General features: G+C 37.4%; 1 protein-coding gene across 2 annotated transcripts in view; it reads left to right on the top strand.

The window, feature by feature from the left end:
- Window positions 1-439: 439 nt before the first annotated feature.
- The window catches only part of LOC110834443 (kielin/chordin-like protein), a 356,749-nt gene continuing 330,785 nt past the window's right edge, over window positions 440-26,403 (top strand). For both annotated transcript variants that reach the window (XM_087359511.1, XM_087359510.1), the window contains exons 1-2: window positions 440-725; window positions 18,218-18,281. In XM_087359511.1, coding sequence (XP_087215637.1) covers window positions 666-725; window positions 18,218-18,281 — 124 coding nt within the window. In that variant the 5' untranslated portion in view covers window positions 440-665. The remainder of the gene's footprint in view (window positions 726-18,217; window positions 18,282-26,403) is intronic.

Here is a 26,403-nt window from a genome sequence, read left to right as displayed (position 1 = left end):
AATTCTGTATTTTTCCCCACAATGTATTAATGGGTTTCTTATGATTCTCAATGTAAACAGCGTTAACCAATTGATCTTTGTAATGGTAAAGTATTGTGTTTTCTTTGCGGTACGGACTGAATTCTTAAATAATACTTAGACGAGCGTTGGACGTCAAATAGTGAAATTGGACACAAGATAAAATTTCCACAGCCGCTTACACACCCTTAGATAAATAAACAATTTATTCTCGTCATTTAAACCATCTAATTTCGCATTCGATGCTAAATAACCTCTGCAAGTGATGCAGCGTCTTTTAAGTAAATCAAGACGGTAGAATTCTGTGTATGACTTGTCCACTCATGTTGCCATTTCTGTGTTTCTACCCCCTCTACTCTCCTTCTGTGGCTGTACCGATAATTGTCGAACTGTCTGCCGAATTCATCCGATTAAACGTAGACAAATGAACATCGTGCCTTTACATGCATGGCGCTGGTGCGAAGGTTTCTGTGTTGCAAGGTGAAATGTTTATTAATAACAGTGTTATTTGAGGTGAATATGTTAAAACAAATATGTAACAGAGTGTTTAATTACCTATTGTTTCGTGTGTTATAATTTTCGTGCTTTAAACTGTGCTAAATGAGGTAAAACCAGTGAGATATAAACTTGCTCTAACGACATGGGACATGATTCTGTGTCAACGTAATGGCTTGATGCGCATCGTTGAAGCTGCTTGTTCAGCCGAGGTAAGAAATGCCGGGGAGTAGTGAATATGCATGCAAGAAGGAACATTTATACAGAACGTAGTCAGACTTCTGAACTTATTTAATAGATACGTCCGTAATAAAAGAGGGAGCATAATTTATGTTTGATCAGAAAACACTGGTTACAGATTAAATTCAATGCCAAGGATTATAGAATTATTAAGCTATAAAATTTAGTACGTATCAGAGGGTATGAAATCTGAATTTTACTTTACCATTGTGGGGTGAGGGCCACCGGTGGCTCAAGGGACGAAATTTTTGCCTTACAAAACGTGCATGTGATATGTGTCTTTAGCAGTAAATGTATTTATAAATTATTACCGTTGTCAAAAGTATAGTGAAACAAATTTTAAATTCAGTAAAATTTAGTGCAAGTAGATTTTGGAGACACTGCGTTTTCCCAAATGAAAATTTTCAGCTTTTAACACGAGTCTCGTACTGATTGTGTTAATGAACACAAGTTAAAAAAAATAAAGACGTTTTAATAAACTAAACCATTACATACGTCAACATTGCAACGTTTCGAAGATATTGTTAGTGTTCAAAATGGCCACCTTTGGCTTCGTGGCGCAGTTGACAGCGGCGAACAACTGACAGTCAAGCGATCTCTGAAGTTGTTGCTCAGACGACTGAACAAGGTCGTTCGATTTCTTTGCTGAATTTGCACTGTACATCGCGTTTTGCATGTGACCCCACATGAAAAAGTCAGCTGGGGTTAAATCTGACGAAGTCTAATCCACACTCACTATCCCTATTTCCACAAGATACATTTTAATATTATCCTCCCAGATATGTCTATGTCTCTTCGCCTCATGACCTGTCCATTTTCTCCTGTTTCATTTGGTTGTCATAATAAAATTTGGTGAAGAATCCTTCGTGTACAATAAAAATATACATTTGTTTCTATGTGACGCGTAACTTTGAGTTTCTAGTAAACGAGGTTGTGTTATCGAGTTACTGCAAAGAAAATACGAAACTTTACAAAAACGAAGATCAGTTTGTGGAATTTGGAACAACAGCGGCGAGTACAAAGCCAGCCATCGTTAAACATCAATTTGTTGATGCTGTTTGAGTAATTTCTGTTCACACTGAGAATGAAACAGGGCTCATTTGACAGTTTCCGACTGTTAAATCACGTCGTACCTTTGGCTTTAAAGGGTTAGATTGTTTAGAATCGTCTTATTAGGTTTTGTCGTGTGGATTTGACGGAACTGAAAAGCCGGTTCTGTTATCGGTTTAACCTTCCTGTTGTGATGACATTGCAGTGAGTTTCGAATTAAATCAACAGACACTGATGCACGCTTATGAATGGAGGGATATGGCAGTGTCGGATGACGTGAGCAGAACACAATGACCGCTATTGTTCGTAATCTGTTTCGCCTTACGTGAGTAAGGATATGATTTCCGTGAAGTGTGGGTGTGAGATTCTCTTATCTCGTCCAACTTTACCCCGTTCGCGAGCCATAACTAGCGTTGATTTTTGAACCACGTGTGAGGCATATTCCTTCACAAACAGAAAAAAATATACCGATTTCTTTATTGATGTTACTGGATTGTTTGGGAATATTGTCGAAAGTATTTCAAGATTTAACCAACTGAAGCTGGTGGTAAAGTACAGGCAACTCTCGGTTTACGAACGTCACAATTCATTCAAAATTTCTTAAAGTCGTCAATAGATAAGAGTTTCTTAAAAAACGGAATTTCAAACGTATAGTAAACATAATTGTAAGATTTAAATAAATAAACTTTTAAAAAATTTATTTGTTACAATTGTTATCAGAAAATTATTATACGATAATTAGTACATGGTTTTAATGCTATAAAATGGATGCTAATGAATACGATACGTATCGTAAAAGCTCAGAAATGCAAGAACGTGTTGAAACGGAGCTCGTTCGTAAATCGAGAGCTGCCTGTAAATAGTATTTAAAAATTCAGTCCGAACCGCAAAGAAAACACACTTCTTTATCATTAACGTGCTGTTTAAGGAAATAATCGATGTTTATCGTGAGAATCTTTCGACACTGAAACACAAAATGAAGGCTTCATTTTGTGTTTCAGTGTTTTACTCGGAAAAGTTCTGATGATGGTATATTATATTTTTCCTGATGTTGAACTTGGACCATTGTTCAATTTTTTTTTTAGACGGAATTACTACGTTTCGGAAGCCCACTCTTTTAAGGTGAAATTAATTTGTTGGTAGCATTCTATCATTTAACGCTATACAGTTAAATAAATTATAAATAAATAAATTTCAATTAAAGAGACAATTTTACCTGCCGAAACTTACGTATTTTAATATCCTGATTAAAGTACTGAAGTTCAAATGTACATAATTTATGTTATAATATTTGAGGTTCTCATACTGTCTCCATCTTTAGCCCTGAAGATGGAAACAATATATCTCTCCGAAACACCAAAACTCAGAAGAGTATTATTAAGCCACAAAAAGATTTACTTATTAATTTTTTGTTTTCGTTTGTAATTTGGTGCTGTGCAGTTTTCTGTCAGGAATTTCTGTCCATCGTCGTCTGTTAATATGAAATGCTGTTTGCATATTTACGGATAACGTACATCGGATGTGTGACGTACGTGGATGTCACTGGCAGCCATCAGCGCCAAATATTGACATTTGTTTCCTGTGTTACAATAGCATACGCTGCTTTCTAATGTTGCAACTGTAAAATATTTGTTTACAAACCGAAAAAAAAATGTTACGTTACTTTCAAATGCAGCTGCGTCATTTTATCCTGACATTTATCGATGTTATTATGAGACGTCGTAACACAAAAACGTAGTTCGGAAAGCAGCTCATGATATATATATATATATATATATATATATATATATATATATGGAGATTAAGAAGATTTAGCTGTTTTCTTTAGTCTGCGTAGAATACAGTAAAATATACCACGACATATTTTGTAAACATCATCAAAAACGTACGACATGAAAATGACTCATCGCCCTGATGATTTTGGCAGAAAGCACGTCCGAAACGTCGGTAAACGTCTACCAGACGAAACGTTTTTAACAACCCAGAAGATCATCTTTTTTATGTTTTAATATTCGCCCCCCGTGAGAACCTTAAATCTCACATCGTATGACATGTCACTGTTAGTATACCCCGACAGTTGAAGGGTTATCTTAAAATAGCGTAATAAATCAATGACGTCACAGAGTTTAGATATTGTGAGATTTATCGAATTTTGTGTGGAGTAAATTTCAAGTTGGATGCCATAGTCCGATTTCACTGCAGATTAGTTGTCATATTATTTATATTTTCTCTCGGATTTTCATTCATATGAGTGAAGAATTTTAACGGATTTGAGGTTAATTATTTAATTAATATTGGTATTTAAGAACACTGTATGGTTATTGAGCATACCTGGTGACGACTTTCGTAACGTTGGTATATTCATGGCCATAGAATACCAAAGATGGTAAAATATCTTCATAGATTGTAGGGATGTAGCCTCTGAAATTCTGTGATAACAATTTAAAAAGAACAATGAACTTCATGTTAAAGTCAAATTATTTTAGAAAAGAGAGCAACATTTTTGAACGTCATAACTTATTTTTCAGTTCGACGAACGAAATCATACAAATCAATTGTAATTCAAACGTAGTCATTAAATGATAATAATTACTAGCGATAAACATTTTTTTAACCCTTACAGAATAATTTTCAGGGCCACGTCTAGTCCTTTGAACGTGGTAGTAAAATATATTTCAAGGATATAGGGTCTAATGCTTTTGAAGGAAATTAGACATTGATTTTTGCGGTAGAAATTTTTTTTTATCTTATAAGCAGTCAAATAGGGAAGCTGATTTTTCTGTACATATGACCACGTGTTTTCACAAACGTCAATCTGTGCTTTTTATAATAGTTGGGGCATGTCAGTAGCGTACGTCTTAAAAATATCTCGTTTCCATTTCTAATTTCGAAAAACCACGAAACCACTCCCGTCTTTATATGGTCCAATTTCGAGGAGAATCGACAAAAAAAATTTGTATTCATTGTAAAGAAATACGTAAGTAGGCTTACATGACCGAAGAAATATAATAATAGTTTGCTGACTTTTCTCGACGTGTTAACAGGAAGAACGTGCCGATAAAGGACCACTTTCTAACATGAAATTCATGTTCCCGTTAGGTTGTGTCATATGGAGTCCTTGAAAAAGGGACGGAGGTAGACATCTTCCCCATATGTTACGGTGCAACGAACCCTGTATTCATTATTTTTTGATTTCGTGTGTGAAAAGTGAAAAGAAATATTTTCAAGGCCACAGAAGCGTGCTTAGAGCGAATTGGATAGGACGACGTGTTATGTGACATAACGGTGCAGGAAACGTCGACTCGGATGTCAAGACCGGATCGCGAATTGTAGGAAATTGAAAGTGGAGAAGAGATGTTGCAGGAAGGGAGGTCCGTTATTTATGAATCTGTAGGAGTGTGCGCATTGTGTGAACATCATAACAATGCTTACAGTTGTTCTTGAATTGTTTGTATGGCCCAACCTCTCGGCTCTTAACAGATAGGAACTTCCCACATCCACAGCTCGTGATAGGATAAAATGATATATCGGACTTACGTAACGAAAGGAACGAGGAATAGAATTAAGTAAAAAACGGACAAAGAAACGAAATATATAGGAAAAATATTTTCATTTTGACACGTATATTTCGAGTGAAACATTGTGCTACTCAAATTGCAATTTTGAGTAATGGAAATAAACGTATGAAAACACGAGAACATAACGAAATGAGAAATTAATCCATGATCTCTTCTATTTCATTATTAGTTCGTCATTTATATTTTTAATGAGACGCTACGAGGTGCGATCGGAAAGTTTCCACACTGCGCCTATAAAAACCCGTACACTTATCTCAGGTATTAAATTCATCCATCACCCTCGAAGTAGTTCCCCTGGGAGTGAACACAACGATCCCAGCGCCGCTGCCAAGCCTGGAAGCATCCCTGGAAATCTTTCTTTGTCAGCCTGTCAAGCACCTCCTGCGATTCTGCCTGAATCTCTTCTATCGTCTCAAATCTCCTTCCCTTTAGCTGAATTTTCATCTTTGGGAAGAGGAAGAAGTCACTCGGAGCTTAGAAAGGAAGTTGGGGTCGGTTCTTGCATGATCTTTGAGCTCCTGACAAACGAGAAGTCGATTCTGCTTCTGGTCCTCAGACAGGATGCGTCGCATGTGGAGTTCTTCCTTTAGAATAAATCAGCTGACAGGTCCCATAGCCTATCCCAACAATGTCGCACAAGTCGTTGATGGTACGACGTCGATCTTCGTGAATGGCCTGCCGAATCTTCGTAACATTTTCGGGCGTTGTGCTCGAAGATGGTCGTCCAGAACGCTCGTCATCATCGACAGAGGTTCGGCCATTTTTAAAACGTGAATGCCACACAAAAGTTTGTGCACGACCCATTGCGGACTCCCGAAATGCTTGCTTTAGCATTTCATAGGTTTCCGTAGCCGTTTTGGCGAGTCTTTGGCAAAATTTGATGCACACGCCATTCCGAAATCGCAGGAGGGTCGGTGTAATGCACTACCAAAACGCCCGTAACTAAGAAAGAAATGCTAATTCGATGATGCCGGCTGGTACACTGATTCACTATGAATGTAGGCCGCACGCCCTAAAGGAAGAAGCTCGTACTACATCCGGTTCGCCCTCTATTGACACAGTCTTGAAACTTTCCGATCGCACCTCGTATATGGTCTCAGCTACTGACAGCGTCGTTAAACGAACAATACATACATAAAAAATGAAGAATAGAAGAAATATTTGAAATCAATATCTAAAGACCGATTCAGAAAAATATCGTTATTAATCAGGGCTGTGGAGTACCAACAGTAAACATTTTTTTTACTCTAAGGAATTCCTTCTAACTTTAGAATTATGGAGGTCACGAAGTCATAAAATAATATAATTAAATAACAATGCATTAAAATGTGTACATAATATGGTAGTAATGAGTTAGTACGAATAAGAATAATATTTTATTGAAAACGATGAACTTAGATCACCGTGTCAATGTAAACAAGTATTTAATTACTTAGGTGTGTTTATTATCCAAGGCCATGCGTGTTTTAACTCCTCATGTGGCCTTAGAATACAGGTTGATCGAACAGTCTCGCAACACATATTAAATATTTGTTGATAGTTGTATTTCAGTACGATTAGATTCGATTAATAAACGCACAATAGCTCACGCAGGCCACGTCATGTTATATAACCTGCTCGCGCCAGTCCGTCATTTGTCTTTTTCAAAAATCGAAGTGCAAGTATGTATTTTTCTTAAGTGCAATGAGTGTTCAATGTCGAACACTGCCTGGCGTCTCATTCTTACTTAATTTTCCAGAATGAGTTTAGGGATATATTTATCGATTCTCACGTGACATCGAAATCGATAATATATCGACTGGTAAATCGTTTCTGTAACATAAATTCTTCACCGGGTTGAATCAGATTTGAGGAAAACAGCGAATGTATTATCACTGAACGCCGAAGACATCTTAACACTTATTATAACACTTTTTTGTTTTGTGATTTAAATATAAAGTATTTCTTGACACATAGAACTTACGTCAGGAACGGGTTGCGTGACTTTTAAATCACCTTGTACTATTTATTAATAGTACCTGTTTATGAAGGAATGTTAAGCCCTGCTTTACTTTCTCATAATTACTTAAAGTTTAGGAACGATAAACGTTTGTCTAGACTGAGTTGTAGGAACGGCGTCTTCTCGTTATAATTAATTTGTTAATTTATTAAAACATGTTCTGCTTTTTAGTTGGAGTTATCTGAATTATCATTTATCATTTATTTAAACCAGTTAAGTATTCAAGAAGAAATTCAGTAATAACTTTATAGTAATATCATTCGTTCTGAAGATGACGCGAGAGTTTTCGCCGAAACGTTGATTACTACCTAAAATACTATAAGTTGTCATAGTCTATCCCAGAAAAATACGATATAAATTTACACAGATGTGTATACTTAAGAATCTCAAATAACGAGATCACCATTGCCTTAATAAAATGATTACTCGTGTCAAAAGAGTTTTTCATTATTTTTAGACAGGATTGTGGATTTCTATAAGAATCTCTGCATTCGGTTTTGAATCATTGTGAGATCTGAATTTCTTACGGTAACAAAATATAAGATGGCTGTCATTTGGGATGTAGCAGACACCCGAATTTATAACTTGTGTTGGGCAAGGCCGTGGTCTAGGCAACACGGAGTTTTCCTCCGTGGCATCCCAACAATTACTCCATTCACACACAGAAGAAGGCAATGGCAAACCACTTCTGGATCATCTGCCAAGAACGTATATGAACAGGTCCCAGTCCGAGAAAAGGATGGAAGGATCCTGTTCATATGGACCTGTCGTCAGACAGAACACTAAATAAATAAATAAATTCACTTTGAATCTACGTTGCAATACGAACATATCGATAACCAGTTTTTTGACCTAATTTAAAAATTAAAAGGGAAAGTGTTTAATGAAATGTAGTGTCTTCCGAAAGACATGCATATGCTATACGAAGTTGCTATTCGTATAACTTTGAGCAGAGTAAAATAATGACGTATATTTCCTGTACTTTTCTTTAGGTTTTCGCTGCTGGAGTTCATTGTGTAACTTCGGCTTTCAACAAACATTTTATTTGCCATCTTCAAGGTAAATCTGAAGTGGTCGGTCAAAGAATGACATCTCCTTCCCATTCCCCTCTCAATGCGCTTACCAGAACTTGTCACATTTTCCTCACCACGTGTTCCTGAAACTTTTTTATTACTTTTTGTTTCCTCAACCACATGTTCTTCTTCCATTGCATAGCTTTTCGATGTTCCATTCCACCAATCATCATCATATCCAGCTCACAATCTACTGCGTGCCATATATAAGGCTTCCAAAAAGGCCCATCCACTATATATTCTCCCTGAAGATGGCATCTACAGTGTTTGCCGAAACGATGGGTAATTCTTAATTTTCTGCGTCGATAATCCAGGAAAATTGAAGTTACAGGTGTTCTTTGTTAATGAAGATGAAGAAATCAACCCAAGTTTACAGGCTTAAAATCTTACTTCTTTGATTAGACTAACCACAAAAGCTATCTTACCTGATATTAAAGCATGCACAAAAGTCACATAATTCCATTATTATAATTTTATTTCTGGCTACACACTTCCTAAATATATATTTACATAAATTATTTTATTTGATAAGAGGTTATTATTTTTTATTATTAGTTTTCTGTCTAATGACAGGTCCATATGAACAGGATCCTTCCATCCTTTTCTCGGACTGGGACCTGTTCATATACGTTCTTGGCAGATGATCCAGAAGTGGTTTGCCATTGCCTTCTTCTGTGTGTGAATGGAGTAATTGTTGGGATGCCACGGAGGAAAACTCCGTGTTGCCTAGACCACGGCCTTGCCCAACACAAGTTATAAATTCGGGCACCGCCGGGAATCGAACCCGAGACCCCAGGATTACAAGGCCAGCGTTCTAACCGCTAGACCACCTCATCTTATTATTATTTAGTGTTCTGTCTGAGGACAGGTCCATATGAACAGGATCCTTCCATCCTTTTCTCGGACTGGGACCTGTTCATATACGTTCTTGGCAGATGATCCAGAAGTGGTTTGCCATTGCCTTCTTCTGTGTGTGAATGGAGTAATTGTTGGGATGCCACGGAGGAAAACTCCGTGTTGCCTAGACCACGGCCTTGCCCAACACAAGTTATAAATTCGGGCACCGCCGGGAATCGAACCCGAGACCCCAGGATTACAAGGCCAGCGTTCTAACCGCTAGACCACCTCATCTTATTATTATTTAGTGTTCTGTCTGAGGACAGGTCCATATGAACAGGATCCTTCCATCCTTTTCTCGGACTGGGACCTGTTCATATACGTTCTTGGCAGATGATCCAGAAGTGGTTTGCCATTGCCTTCTTCTGTGTGTGAATGGAGTAATTGTTGGGATGCCACGGAGGAAAACTCCGTGTTGCCTAGACCACGGCCTTGCCCAACACAAGTTATAAATTCGGGCACCGCCGGGAATCGAACCCGAGACCCCAGGATTACAAGGCCAGCGTTCTAACCGCTAGACCACCTCATCTTATTATTATTTAGTGTTCTGTCTGACGACAGGTCCATATGAACAGGATCCTTCCATCCTCTTCTCGGACTGGGACCTGTTCATATACGTTCTTGGCAGATGATCCAGAAGTGGTTTGCCATTGCCTTCTTCTGTGTGTGAATGGAGTAATTGTTGGGATGCCACGGAGGAAAACTCCGTGTTGCCTAGACCACGGCCTTGCCCAACACAAGTTATAAATCTGAGCGTGTTTGGTAAATATCATAAAAAGTTGGTTATTAATTGTTTTGCCCACGTTATATGACATTTTAAAATAAATAGCCCAATTAATGCTTCGCAGATAGGTGGAAATTTGGCAATGAGATTTTTGCTTCATGCCATCAAGGAAACTGACTAGATAAAAAATACCAAATAAAACAAAATCCAGCATTAATGTATTCTGGTTCCAGTCCGACCACACACTTGTGAAGGTCGGATAATTTATTTATAACGACAAGTAGAAATATATTCAGCTACAAAGTGCCGTTAGACAAACACAAAGGCCTAGTTAAATTTTAATACAACTAAAATTTCTTTACGTATTTCACTATCAATGCAGTAGGAAGGCGAAGCACTTAGATTGGTTTAAATCGGACTGTTTAACGATGCTGTGAGTAGTTTACGACTATACAAGTTCGAATGGGAGAATGATTAATGAAGAGTTAATTGAAATTAATATAAAAGAATACAGGTACGGTATAATTTAAGGTAATAATATTCTGGAATATATCTGTAGTGACCAAGGAAAATCACGAAGAAATCTGTGTCATTAAAGCCGGTCTTTGGGCCAAGGTTTGAAACTGGGAGCTACAGAATATGAAGCCGCGATATTTGGCCAGAGGACGTGGGAAATTGTGTAATTTTAAGACCAAGAGAAATGTGAAGATGATTACGAGGTGCGATCGGAAGGTTTCAAGACTGCGCCTATAAAAACCCGTACACTTATCTCAGGTATTAAATTCATCCATCACCCTCGAAGTAGTTCCCCTGGGAGTGAACACAACGATCCCAGCGCCGCTGCCAAGCCTGCTTGACAGGCTGACAAAGAAAAATTTCCAGGGATGCTTCCAGGCTTGGCAGCGGCGCTGGGATCGTTGTGTTCACTCCCAGGGGAACTACTTCGAGGGTGATGGATGAATTTAATACCTGAGATAAGTGTACGGGTTTTTATACGCGCAGTCTGGAAAATTTCCGATCGCACCTCGTATGTTGAATATCGTGGACATTTAAATACAACGAAATTCTTATCGTGTTTAAATTTGTATGAGGAATACGCGGAATAAATTTGTATCTGCAGTGATTAGACTTCGGAGCTATCGCGTTATCCAGAATTGCAAAGAAGGGTTGTATTTGGTATGTTTGTGTATGTACTAGGATTCCAGTCTTGTTAAAACATAAAGCAGATCTTATTCTGATAGGACTAACATGTTTGTCACGTCACCATGAACCCCCACTGAGGTAACTGTTGCCCTCAGATGGCCCCTACATGAAGGTTTCATACGTGTTCAGCACTGTATGGGCTCATTATTCGGACAAAACGCCCCATAGATGCTGGAGGACCCCTGAAGTGATCGATGAAAACTTTCTCCACAGTTTTTTTTAGACTAATCTCACGTGACACGCATTTAAATTCTCATTTTTTTATCATCCTTCATACTTTATCATTCTCCTGATGATATTTTCCTCACGGCACGCAAATAATTCCATTGAGACTTGAGCTGAATTGAGACCGGGAAAAATGTTAATGTTGATTTCGTATGCCGTGTTTAGATACACGGTAGATTTAGCAAATATTCTCTTCATAGGTTTACGTTTGGCTAATCTATGTCTCTTCCTGTCAAAAAATGTGTATTTACCCATCGAAGCCCTAAGAGAGATTTAGCAAAAAAGTAGAAACAAAGAGAAAAATATGGGGCAGAAGTGAGAGACATTATTTCTGGTGGTAGGAGAGCATCATGTAGTTAAAAGGTTCCCAGGCAGTGCCCGCTTGTCCTTCCGATATGACTAAAAAATATTGAAGACGTTAAGGATTTAGATTTGGTTATTAATTAATGTAAGTAAAGTAAAGTAAAGTTTGTCCCACTATACGCCATGTAGGCGTTTGGGGTGAGAGGAGGTATAGCTCCTCTCTTCCTTGACCTCGGCACTACATGGGGGTGAGTGGTCAGCATCACGCCCCGGCCGGCTTTACCCCCGGGAAAGGACCCCGGTACCCATTGTAGAGGAGGCTGGGTGGGCCCCAGAGCCGGTCTGGACGCAGAGGCTAGAGGAAAAATCCTCTGCCCCCGTCGGGGATCGAACCCCGGCCGTCCAGCCCGTAGCCAGTCACTATACTGACTGACCTATCCCGGATCATTTATTAATTAATGTAGAAATTATAATTTGTTGAGTAAGTGATTTAGAGGCATTCACAGTAGAGAGTAAATTTATATAAATTGATATCGGATGTGCCGAATTAGAAGCAGGTTTGAAGCCGAAGCTCGTATAAATTATATATTTAAGGATTTCAGTCCGGACCGCAAAGAAAACGCAGTTCTTAGCCGCCACACTCATCAATTTATTAACTCCGCTTAAGGAAATAATATCTGTTTAAGGTAAGAACGTTACGAAATACATAAATGCAAAATAAAATAATATCCGATTGTTAAAACAGGTGTTATAGACAGATACCATTCGGCTTTAAGGCGTTAAAATTCTGAATTTATACATACGTAATGACAGCAAATAGGCTGAAAGTTCTTAAGCCAGCATTGCCCCGAAGCCGATACAATTTTTGGGTTACAGTTGGCAGGCAGGGAGGCTACTGGAGAATCCTTGTTTGTGGCAGGAAGTATTAAGCTAGAAGCGTTTATTCAAATGTTTATTATGGACTACGCCATAAAGACTTTATGACGTTACTCTGGGATTACAATAAAAATGTTATGTTTCGCCGTGTAGTCTGGCAGAAGTTTACTGACGTTTCACAGATGCTTGTTGCTTCCATCTTCAGAGCGATCACTCATATCCCTGATGATGGAGGCAGCAGGCAACCATATATCGTCGGAAAAAATTGTGCGAGACTCCAATGTGAAACATTTCAGAAGAATCATCTCAGTAATTGTTATCGTAAAAACCAGAAATGTCACAGAATTAAATATTTTTTAAGATGTTCTGTCACTGTAAGGACTTCGTAGGATATATTATCATCGATAGTTTTATTCAACATGTATCGTGTGATTAATATTTTTGCATCTTATGCAGGGTGGTTCCGGGTTTAAAGTTTAGACCGGAAATTCGCTGTAATCGCTGGTATTTTCCTGGTTTTCATCATCTGTGGAGACAAATACAGAGATAGTAGCTTATATTAGGCCCTGACTGATTCTTTCTATATCCTTTCTAGTTAATTATTAATATGATACCACCATCCGAACTTATATAATATGAGCTATTGATAGCTTCTTTAAAAAGGATTAAATTCGTCAACATATTTGAAGTGTGATGACAAATATAGAGATGCTAAATGTTAAAGTAGGTGGTAAGTGTAGCTAAGGCCATGTTTTGAAGGCTTAAAATGTAGGATTCAGACGAAATATCAGCTTGTCAAATGAACTTGGGATTTGTGAGTTCTTGGTAATGTCCTGGGAAAACGAAATTTAAACTCGTACATTTGAAGTATTTTTGTACTCAAGGTGTTGGGTAAGCCAGTTTGTGTTCTCAAGGTCCAAACCACTTACAGTTATTAGAGCAGATGACCCACATGTTTTTAATTTGCATCGTCATTCAGGAAGTAACACCCCCCCTCCTCCTTCATACGTTAAAAACTGATAATTACAGAGCATCGCGTATTCACGCCGAACGAAATGTGTTTCTCAGTGCGAGAAGTGGACTTAGTAACAAAAGACAATACTCCGCACCTAATTGAAGAGCCATCGCGGTTTTTTTTAAAGGTGTAACAGAGTCTTTCATACAATACGTGAATATCAGCAATTAAGTAAGTAACTTATTAATTAAGTCACTAAGTCAGACGGGCACTTAACAAAGTTAGAACAAAAGAATTATAATTCATTTTTGTAGATTTGCAAATGAGGATGTACTGTTTCTAACTGCAATTTCTGCAGAACAGTTTCTTAATAAATTTTGATGCAGTTAATATTAATTTTGCGCTACAAGTGTGCGTACAATATTAATGTGCCTGAGATTAATGCATTTTCACAGTTATTTAATTTTTTATTGTTTACTGTATAAAGTATGCCAAATAACATCTAACAACATGTTAGGCCAATTGCTTCATCGATGTTATGTGTAACATTACATGTACTGGACCAGATAACCAAAGGAAAATAAGTCAAACATACTCAGCTTAATGTGTGTTCTGATGAGAAGTCTCTAGGCAAGTTGATACAGAAGACATTATTGTACGTTTGTCGTGTGTTTTATTTTCTACAATTTGTTGTTTCATTACTAAACCAGGAGAGTATACAGTCCTGATGAGACCGAGGTTTGAACCAGATACCCCTCAAGTATCTCTTAGACCGTCAACACAACACTAACCATCTCGTTCATTTTCTAGAAGTTCCCTTTTTCGAATCTCGGACGGTAGCCCTGTTGTGCTGCTAAGGTTAATATCAGAGGAATTAAAATATATACGAATAACTAACCAACTAGATGACTTAGGGAACCCGAAGGTTCATCACCGAATTAACGAAAGCCCTCTACCGTCAGCTGTCCTGGGCCAACAAAATCCAGTCTCCTTCAACTCCTATCTCCCATAGATCCCGCCTGAGATTATCCTTCCATCTACGTCTAGGTCTCCCCAGAGATCTCTTCCCCTCAGGCTTCCCAAATAGTGGACCCAACCAACTAGATGGCTTAGGGAACCCGAAGGTTCATCACCGAACTAACCAAAGCCCTCCACCGGACCCTGTCCCTGGGCCAACAAAATCCAGTCTCCTTCAACTCCTATCTCCCATAGATCCCGCCTGACATTATCCTCCCATCTACGTCTAGGTCTCCCCAGCGGTCTCTTCCCTTCAGGCTTCCCAACCAATACCCGGTGCACACCTCGTGTCCCATCCATGCGTGCTACATTCCCCGCCCATCCAATTATTCTCGACTTAATCACCCTGATAATACTGGGGGAGGAGTTTAACAAGAATATATATACGAATACTTTTTTTAAAAATTGAAATTAAGTTGAATTTAAAGTTGTAACGTAATTGAATCTCTACACCTTACATAGTCTCTCGTCAAAGGTTATTACGCGATTAATGTTTTTTTCAAATATTAAGTGTATTTCCACGCTCCAGAGCAAAGTTACTTAAACCACAAACACTAAAATGAAAGTTTAAAGGTTATTATCCTACCAGAGACGTTTTGACATCGCTCACTAGGAAACAAGAAATGGTGGGACCACGAAATATGCAGACCGCGGGGTACGCACGGTCGAGACCTTCCGTGCTTTGAATTATTAAAAACGTCTGTCTTCTTTTAACGAAGTGTCTTGAACGACAAAAACTCGGGAAGATATAAGAAATAACTTGGCCATACGACGACGGGCTGAAGTTATAAGAATAGTGGGTGAATGTATACAATGATTTCGTAACTTCGGGTTTGAGGCTTTATTCCTATAGGAACAATAATACTGACTGCGTTGTTCGCTGTTATTTATTCGAGACAATTTTTATGAGAGTAACGTGTCGGTTACATATTTTTTTTAAATTATTTCAAGAGTAAAAAATATTATAAAATACATACTTTTGAAATGTTTCCGCTGATATTTTGCTTACGTAATTGATCTTGAAGTTTATTACATTGTATTTTTCTTCAACCGCCTGAAATTTCATCCCGTTTGGATTAAAATATTTTCATCAGTACCAACATTTCAGAGGTCCGTGCTGCCTCCATTATCAGGGCGATGAGTGACGTTGATAAACTTCAATAGAATAGCTATTTTAATATAAATCGTAGTTTTTGTTCTATAAATGAATCCGCTATGTAACTTGTTACAATGTTGCAGGTTATTGAATAATTAAACGTTATTAATGTCGCATATAAAGTTAGGATGGAAAGGACTAATAGGTTTATATTGCTCTTGAGCTAAGTGTATGATTCTGAATAAGGAAAAGGTATTAATCTACATATCAACATGGAACTTTGTGCTATTTAGCTGTGACCTTGACGTATGAAAATATGACGATGGATACTACGAGGTGCGATCGGAAGGTTTCAAGACTGCGCGTATAAAAACCCGTACACTTATCTCAGGTATTAAATTCATCCATCACCCTCGAAGTAGTTCCCCTGGGAGTGAACACAACGATCCCAGCGCCGCTGCCAAGCCTGGAAGCATCCCTGGAAATCTTTATTTGTCAGCCTGTCAAGCACCATCTGCGATTCTGCCTGAATCTCTTGCCAAAGACTCGCCAAAACGGCTACGGAAACCTATGAAATGCTAAAGCAAGCATTTGGGGAGTCCGCAATGGGTCGTGCACAAACTTTTGTGTGGCATTCACTTTTTAAAAATGGCCGAACCTCTGTCGATGATGACGAGCGTTCTGGACGACCATCTTCGAGCACAACGCCCGAAAATGTTACGAAGATTCGGCAGGCCATTCACGAAGATCGACGTCGTACCATCAACGACTTGTGCGACATTGTTGGGATAGGCTATGGGACCTGTCAGCTGATTCTAAAGGAAGAACTCCACATGCGACGCATCCTGTCTGAGGACCAGAAGCAGAATCGACTTCTCGTTTGTCAGGAGCTCAAAGATCTTGCAAGATCCGAATCCAACTTCCTTTCTAAGCTCCGTGTGACTTCTTCCTCTTCCCAGAGATGAAAATTCAGCTAAAGGGAAGGAGATTTGAGACGATAGAAGAGATTCAGGCAGAATCGCAGATGGTGCTTGACAGGCTGACAAAGAAAGATTTCCAGGGATGCTTCCAGGCTTGGCAGCGGCGCTGGGATCGTTGTGTTCACTCCCATGGGAACTACTTCGAGGGTGATGGATGAATTTAATACCTGAGATAAGTGTACGGGCTTATATATATATATATTTATATATATATGTATATATATATATATATGTATACATATACGCACATATACGCACGCGCAGTCTGGAAACTTTCCAATCGCACCTCGTATGCAGTATTAAACGTACGCGTGTGGTTAGAATTATCTAAATATCAGCTCTGTAATTATTTAAGTGACAGTAGAATACATCTTACGAAATCGTTTTGACTATATGAAGTAAGGTAGGCTATATGATTAAAAGTCCTTGAAATAAAATAATATTTATTGCAGAGGTATTATGAAGATTGTAAAACATGGATTATTTTTTTTTTATAATTTTCGGTCAATCAAAAATTATGTTTTTGTCCGTTATACTCATTGGATGTGATCACCCATTTAACCAAATGTCACTGCTATGTGTGTTTTACTCTCTGGGACAGTCTACTGTCTGCTGTTTATATGCTGTTGCTGAAGATGGTTGGCAGATGTCAGGTAGGTCGACCCACTGCTGTTACAGTGGTCAGATATTTTCCTACTGCAAATTTGACCACATCTGCTATGAAATGTCATGTCCAGTCTCGTTGATAAATGAAGGACGGTTATTTATTTTGTTGAAACCGAGAATTCTTCGCTTTTCCTGCTATTAATTTAAAGGAGTAGCTTGCCGTGAGTTCTGAATTTTGGTTGCCAAAAGTAATTTCACTTTCCCTTGTGTCTGTACTCAACGTCAGATTTTCAATAAATTTCGCGTAAATAATTTGGCACTAGAGCCATGCTGCTTTCATATATTTAATTATTTCAGTAATACCTTAAAGGTGGTCTTACGAATGTCTGAGAGCGACACTAGCGCCACGTAATATAGGTTCTTAAGAGGATCATCGCCCAATCAGGAAATATCCTTAAATATTATAAATAAATAAAAAATAACGAACTACTGTAAACTAGGATATTCATATCATAAAATGTATTGCCATAGCTTGGTTTCTGGATTCTGTAAGCTTAATAAAAAGAGTCCAAGTTTTCGAATTTTTCAACTCCTAATTAAGACCATATAGTGCCGTCTTCATGTAAATATGGCGTCTGTTCGTGTAATATAATATAATGTGTTTGTCTAATATAAAACACCATAATATATAAATGGTACAATAGGATATAATACAAAATAATTCAAAATGATGCAATTTCGTGCATGGTAAGATATAATTTAATATAATGTAATATAATACAATAAATACCTTTATTGGGGAATCAGTCAGAATTTACTAAGATAATTATAATATAATATAATTTTTATATTATTGTTTATAATTATTTGTAATTGTTCCAGAACATCTTTCGTGCATCCTACCAGCGAATGCGAGAGATTGATTACGTTTACAGAGACGTCAATGGTAAGTTAATGGTTTACGTAATTAAACAATAGAAACTCTTTCTTAATTTGTGCAACGTAGCAGAATCTTTAACCCGGATGATCGGGTGATAAGGTTCAAAGTACAAAGCATTTCTTTTCACACATCGAGTGAGGGAACAACATTTTGTCGCAGCGTGTACTATTGTGTTGTTGGGTCGTTTGCGGTTATATATTCTGGCACGAAGGATTGAGATTTTTCAACAAGAAATCGAAGGGCCTCTATATCGATGTCATCGCCTTAAACCTGTCCATTGATGACTATCCACCCATTTTATTTCAGTCAGATTCGCTGAGGTTCATGAAGACATTAGGTCGTACCAGTTTGTACTGTCGCCTAGCAAATGTAGGTTTAAGCTGACGAACATTTCCCAAAGATTCTCTGTGTCTTATCCATCGGTCCTGGGAAGTTTTGTCGAAATACGTCCTGACATCGGGATTATAATGTCTTGTTGATATGTCATGTCCTCGTCTACGTACAGCTGATTAACGGCGGTAATAATTAATTCTTGAAAGCGTATACTTATTTTTGGGGGCGCCTATATTAATAACCCCTTTTCGCATATATTTACAGACAGAACTAAATGCGAAAGCCTGTGTCACGAAAAATAAAAGTATTATCTGGTATTCATTTGTCATGGTTGACCACAAAATGGTAAGTTCGTGGACAAATCTGCAGGCCTGATGTGCAAGAGAGTGAGTGAGTGTTAACTTATTTGTTACGCGATCACAAAGCGGTTTCTGTTTACGTGTGGTCAGCGTGAGACGTGTCTTGAAGAAAGTGTCGTCAACCCTTTACCGATGACAGGGGTGTTGGAAGGGTTCCGTAAGTGTATAAAACGTAGAAACTTAAGAAGACAAAAAGTTTTAACCTTTTGACAGTTTGCTAGCAGAAATGACGGAAATTTTTGAATTGTGAAAAGAAAAATTTTGAAGTTGTAATTTGGAAAGTTGAAGTAAATAATTTTGCGGTATTTTGGGGGTAAATTTTGACGAGTTTAAGGAGGTAAATTTGGATGAATTTAAAAAGGGGGGACTGCACGACAAACATGCACTGGAAACTTGGAACTTAGGGAACTATCTCAGCATTTGCTTAAAGACTTTGTAGCTGTAGCTCGTCTCAGTAACAATAATTGTTACAGAGATAAAATTGTTAACGCTGTTCAAGGAAATAATCGCTGGTTAAAATGAGAATCATATGAGACTTACGAATACAAAATGAAGTGTTATTGAGTGTTTAAGCAGGTGGTAAGTATAGTTACCACTGGACTTTAAGGGATTAAAAAAGTGACGGAAAGCGAGGAGAATAAAAGGTGGGAATAAATTTGTGGAAAGCTATGAAAGACGAAAGAAAGAAAATTATATTATTATTTTATTGATACTGGAATTGGTGATGCAAACAATATGAACAAAAAAATCATCGTTATTGAGTTGTCTCTGGTCTGTCCCAGTTTACAAACTTTTTTGTTAATCCTCTATATTTCATCGATTATGTTTAATATAAGTTGGCTCCTACTAACTTTTAAACATTTATATGTAATGCTATTATAAGTTATTTTTATCTACTGCCTACAATCTTTGCCTTTGAAGATCTCTCAGAATCGTATCTCGGCATATAAACAGAAATCAAAATTTTTAACTGTTTTAAGCCCGAACCGATTCTCACGTAAATAAAATTTAATATTCAGTAATTTTTACCCTTATTTATGGATTTCGAATGATTTTATCAGTAAACAGCGATTATTTTCATAAACAGTTTTAAACTGTTTGTCTGTGTAATGGTAGGTTGTTGTGTTTTCTTTGCGGTACGGACTGGTTTATTAATTTTGTTTGAAAGCACAGTTATCAACGTAAGATCATCTTCGGAGTCAGAACGCTATGTTACAGACATGAGAAAATTAAGTTTGGTTTATACGTAGATCTAGGTCGTGGGTTATGCTCTTTCGACAGTTCACATAAAAGGATTCTAATGTGTAATTCCTTGCCCTTTTGTGGGTCTCCCACGCTCTGTGCCCCGTTCTTTTGTCGTCGTTGCCAAAGGCACGCTCCCGTGGACAAATAGCCAGGCGTTGTGTATTACCTTGGAAATGAGAGGGCGCATGGCCCGAAATAGATGCTGCCTGTGTTATTTATTCTTTTACTCACAGAAATACAGACTATTGACGAAACTGCTGGTTGTGCATTTGCAATATCACGAGTTTATCCGTTGTCTGCCTAATATTACGTCGAAACTCATCATTTTGATACACGGTTAGTGAAATAGGGCATTCTAATTCTTTGTATTTGGATGTTACATTATTATACTACTTGTAGGTAGTTACTAAATCATGGCAGAAACGTACCACACCCTGAAGATGGAGGCGATATTTTACTCCGAAACGTTGGTTGCAACCTATGAACTATACCACTTTAAATCCCAGAAAGCCGCAAGTGATAATATTGTGGTCGATAAATGAGGAAGGGTATTTAACAATGCTTTATCAACTGCTTAGTATAATACCTTGGGAGGAAGATACTGAATGCGGTTTGAGGTATTGTCGATTGTGATGTGGATTGGATTTATGTGGTTTAGGATGGGAACCGGTGACTGGCTTTTGTGGATACTGTAATGAACCTTTGTGTTCCATAAATTGAGGGGAAATTTAAGACTAGGTGAACATAATATGTGTTTTCTCGAGAAGGACTCGTTCCATATAGTAAATAAAACTTTAAGTGGATCGTTGCGTGGTGAATCACTGGGAATTAATTTTTGTCGTGTCTGTAACACTTCAGGAAAGTTCGTTGGAAATTAAACTAAATTTAATACCGATATAAGTAATGCGTGGATATTTAAATTTGCACTCCATGTACCCCTTGATTGCATAATACTGAAATACAGATATCATTTATCGACAACCAACACCTTAGAATAAGCTTCATGGAAACCTGATTTTTTTTCAAGAAATTGCCTGCTTTTGAGACACCGAAAGGTCTTATCAGATTAAATGAATACATTTATATGAATTGACGAGTGAGTTACTAATGACCATTACAAAAGTTATATTAAGAGCGGAGTAAAATTACGTTTTTGTGCTGTGATTAGGCAGTATAGAAACTTCCTAGTCTTCTGACCGCTGTGAAGATTGAAATGTCCACAGAACTCTTCAAACTGTCCAGCCCTTTTTTTTTTTTTAGGAAGAATGACCAACACTGGTCATAACAATACTTCACCTTCGACCCCCCCCACCCACTCTACAATTCCACACCCTTAGAAACCACCCCCTACCCCCTAGTGTTCTCTTCCTGGCCTAACAATCGAACACGTACCACGAAACAGAGAGCTAACTTTTGTTGCACTGATCTGTCAATAGATGTCCGTAATGGTCATTTTGTCTTTGGAAGTTCCTGATCATTATCGACAGCATTTTCAGTGTCCAGTTTTTAAAGTAGAGGAATTGGGATTCTAGAGATAAAATCAGAATTAAATTATGTGGACTGACAGTGGACTTTCCCTCTCGAAACGAGAAGGTATAATTTATTTAAGCGAAACAAATACTTGTGAGTAGTAATCCGCCACTGTTTGTACCGGCAGAGAGTAGGCTGTATTATTTTTACGTAAAGAAGACTTTCCCCCCCCCCCTTTTTCAGGAATCACCAAATTGGCGAAATAACTCCTCACAGACGTAACGTATTCATTTATGTTTCGATATCCATCACAATTCATCGTCTCCCAGGTTTTGTGGGCCGTGTTATTTTTTTACGACGTGCAACCGTGTTTTCAAAAAATGAACTACACACATGAGCGGTGTTGTACGGCGTATTTTTGTTTTATAAATAATTTTGTTTGGTAAAAGCCAATGTTGTTGTTGTTATCTGTGTTGGATTTGTGTTATTTTTTAACCATTTCTGTAAACAAAGAACCCAACTCTTATTAAATCATATTTTCGATTAAGAAACTTATTAACCGTCATGTTTACCCAGGTTAAGCGGATGTCCGTCCGCTCTATTGTCTTCATGTTATGGACGTCATTTTAATATAACCTCAACGTATGAGTCCTCTTGTAACGTCTTCCTACGTCTCTTTATCCTTTTGGTTTGTACTGAATAGCACGTTTTGGATGTCTGTCGTTGTCCTCTGAATTTAGTTTAACAATTTTTGTGTAGTATTTTATTTTAGTGTTTTATATATTTCATTCCTCCCATTTATGTAGACCAGTGGTATTCAACCGGGGGTACGCGAAGACATCTTATGGGGTACGTGAAATTTAAAAAATATATATATTATTTTATGATAAACACTGAATAATCAGTAATGTAATTTATTTAATTTATTTTAGATGTAGATTATATACTATGTATAACTTGAATTGTACACCAACAACTTTGGGGGTACAAAGTTGAAGAGAAATTATATCTGGGGGTACGCGAAGACATCTTAGGGGGTACGTGAAATTTAAAAAAAAACTATATTGTTTTATGATAAATACTGAATAATTAGTAATATAATTTATTTAATTTATTTTAGATGCAGATTATATAATATGTATAACTTGAATTATACACCAACAATTTTGGGGGTACAAAGTTGAAGAGAAACTATATCCGGGGGTACGCGAACAGAAAAGGTTGAATACCACTGATGTAGTTGACGAACTTTAGGGAATTTGTGTCGAGTATTCTCGTAGAAGTTTACCGACGTTTCAGAGACGTGTATTGCCTCCATACTCATCGTCTTGATGACGGAGGCAGTAACAATGTCTGAAACGTCGGCCAAGTTCTACGACACTGCACGGAGCAATATCTGTGAAGTCTGGTATCTTACCTTCGACCTATCTTCATTTTTAGTTTTCTTTAAGTAAATGTGTTTATACATTTTTCAAAAATTTATTTCCACTGCTAGAGTTTTGGGACTATAAATCTTTTTAAATTTTCTATTAAATTTACTTGTGTATGAACCTGGGTATTTCCACTCATTCGCTTGTTATTTTAATTCTGTGTTTGTTATCCCAGCTTTTCTTATTATCGTTCTATAGAATTGAACTGTTTTCAAAGGTTTTGTAAGTTGACGTTGAAAAGGGAATGCATTTTTGTAGTGACATTAAAAATCTACGTTTTATATGCTTAAGACGTTTGTCTGCAGCCTGAATAGGCTATATGAAGTAGTACGTTGCAAATTGGGCAAACTTGAATCACTATATTTCGAGGTAAAACAAGGCTTTCAATGGTACTGTTGGACAATTTTCGCAAAATCAGGGGTATCTAATATATATATATATATATATATATATATATATGTTTTATGTTATTCGTTACGTCATAATATACGTTATTCAATGTTTTTTCCTTTTGTTTAAGGTCTTCGGGTAATAATGACTTTAAAACGAATTATATTAAATGCAACACTCTTATACTTTTATAAAAAATAAAGTTATAACGGTGACTCAAGTTTTACATATGAAATGACATTTAGACCCATGAAATAGATAAGCTAAAGTTATGGAGTTTAAGTTCCGATTATAAAGTTTCATCAGATCTGTCTTGAGATGCTTTAAGGTTCAATTACATTCTTAAGTAAAGTATATTTTACAAGGAATTTATTTAACTTAAAGTTAGAGATGGAGATACGTAAGGTGTAATTTAATTAAATAATTAAATAAATGTGTTTCTAAATACTTACCGCCTTCGTACGAGAAAATAAATGTACGCAGACTTCGAATATTATAAGGAAGAGTGCACAAACACGAATTTAAAATCAGTGAAATATATGCAGAATAAATAAGCAGATCGTAAATAAATAAGACGGGCATGTGTACATCTGCTGTTTTCGGTCAGCTGCCGGTCAGTTTACGCTCTTACTTCCACCCTCAATATCCCCCACTAATCTTGTTCGTATAGAATCCTGCATCTGTCCTGCGTTGCCTTCCATTGTCCTAGACCCATGATTCTTCATTTGTCCAAGACAGGCCTTTCGAACTTTCAAAGCCTAAGACTAAAGGTTTGAACTGTGGAACACACTGTCTCTCAAGATAGGGCAAAGAACAATTTATTTATTTTATTTATTTGGGCTCATTATGGTTTATTTAACTACATTGTTAGTACCTCAGCTCTTAAAAGCCCCGATAACCTCGAATATTAGGATGGTTAATTAATGATGAACTATAAAGGATATGGAAGGAAGAGTCGGATATTTAATTTAAGGTACTGTCATTGAATTTGTGTAAAGAGATTGAGGATATCCGGGATTTGGATCGAAATATGAACCCAGGACCTACCGAATACGAAAACGTGGCTAATTATTGGGCTGTAACGTTCGGTATCAAAGTCAAATTTTATGAAGATATCCGTCTTCTGGGTTATTGCGCTGTGTAGTCTGGTCGATGTTAACCAACGTTACAGAGGTCATACTGCCTCCGTCATCAGGGCGATGAAGATTTCTGTCTTCTGGGTTGTTGCGCTGTGTAGTCTGGTCGATGTTTACCAACGTTTCAGAGGTCATACTGCCTCCATCATCAGGGCGATGAGTATGAAGATTTCTGTCTTCTGGGTTGTTGCGCTGTGTAGTCTGGTCGATGTTAACCAACGTTTCAGAGGTCATACTGCCTCCGTCATCAGGAAGACGGAAATCTTCATACTCATCGCTGTGAGAACCTCAAGTCTTCAAATTTTATGATTATTTTTTTGGATATTTCGGCCCTGTAATAGGGGAAATTTGTGACGAACTGAGTAATTATCAGCTGGTTTGAAAGTATCGTAATTGTACAATAAGTGGGTTAGTTACTAAAAGTAATCTTTGTGGTACTGGAAACAACCGCGATTATGATCTATTTGGCTCTTAAAGAGATGTCGTAAATCGAAATCTTGTTTCCCGTAGGCGCAGTATTATATATGGCAGTTTAGCTAATTTAAATACATGTAATTCCCTAAATATATAAAACATTTACCATTCAGATGGAGGGGAAGCGAATAAAACACTAATATACCTTTAAAAAATATTTGTTTACACTAAACAAACTTTAATTATGAAAGCAATGTGTAGAAAATATATTTGAAAATTCTAAAATTTGCAGTAGGGTTGCTGTAATTATCGCAAGTGTGCAATTTACGAAGTTCTTTAAACTCTGCTTCGTAGAACGTCGTAAATTCTCGCTGTTGACGTAAATTGGGAGGTTTTAAGGCTATATCTCGTTGGAAAGTTATTGTCGTATATGCGGTGGGCTAAATTCGAGGGTCTTTTTGTATATGGAATGTATTAGCAGAGAGGCCACATGCGACAGACAGATAGATTTGTGATATTCCTGAAATTTTAAAATTTTGCCACCGAGGAGGAAAATAAGAGGCTTGTGTGGACAGAACATCGGAGTGCCCTGGGCCTCTTCTCGCGGCTTAAAGAGACGAGAAAGTAATTTTTGATTAAATTCTGTGGGGTCAGAACTCTGATAAGCCCGTCTACACCTTAAAGGACCCTTATCCTAAATGTATAAATACTTAACCTGAATTTTGTTGAAAATTTTCGTGGTTTTATAAGTCTACGTCAGATAGATTATTATCAGACCCTGGCGGTAATTTAATAAATTGACACTACGTGATAATGAGTGTCCAGAAATGTAAAATTTTATGTTTCCACTGCGAATCTCACTATTTTCTGGATCGTTAAGCCGTTAAGTATATTTTGAATGTATGGCAACTTTTTAGAGGAACGCAATGTCTCCATCAACAGGTCTGAAACGTTGGTACAGAGTCAAAGTTCTGACCGCATCAACATACGAGAAGATTATCAGAATGTTTAGTAATTTAAAAAAAAAATATTTCTGTTCCTCGTAAATTGTAAGTACGAACACATTGGTGCTACAGTACTCGTTCGTTAATACTTTCGACCAAGCCTAACCTAACTTAACCTCATTTAATTCTACTTAACTAAATCATTGTCACAGTTAAGTAGTGTAAGAAACATAAATATTAAGCGAGATTTGGGGTTTTCAATGCTGTATTTATGATTATGACTGTCTTCTGAGCTATTGTGCCGTGTAGTTCTGTGGACGTTTCGAGATTGCATGCTGCCTTCATCATCAGGGCGATGAATCAGTGATGTAGGCAGCATGTACCCCCGAAACGTCGGTTTACCTCTA

Source organism: Zootermopsis nevadensis, unplaced genomic scaffold (genome assembly GCF_977971745.1).
Source record: "Zootermopsis nevadensis isolate Lab colony 2312 unplaced genomic scaffold, Znev_1.0 Znev_ptg000031l, whole genome shotgun sequence".
Classification (NCBI taxonomy): domain Eukaryota; kingdom Metazoa; phylum Arthropoda; class Insecta; order Blattodea; family Termopsidae; genus Zootermopsis; species Zootermopsis nevadensis.
Note: the sequence above shows the minus strand (reverse complement) of the source record. Positions and strands in the feature narration are given on the sequence as shown.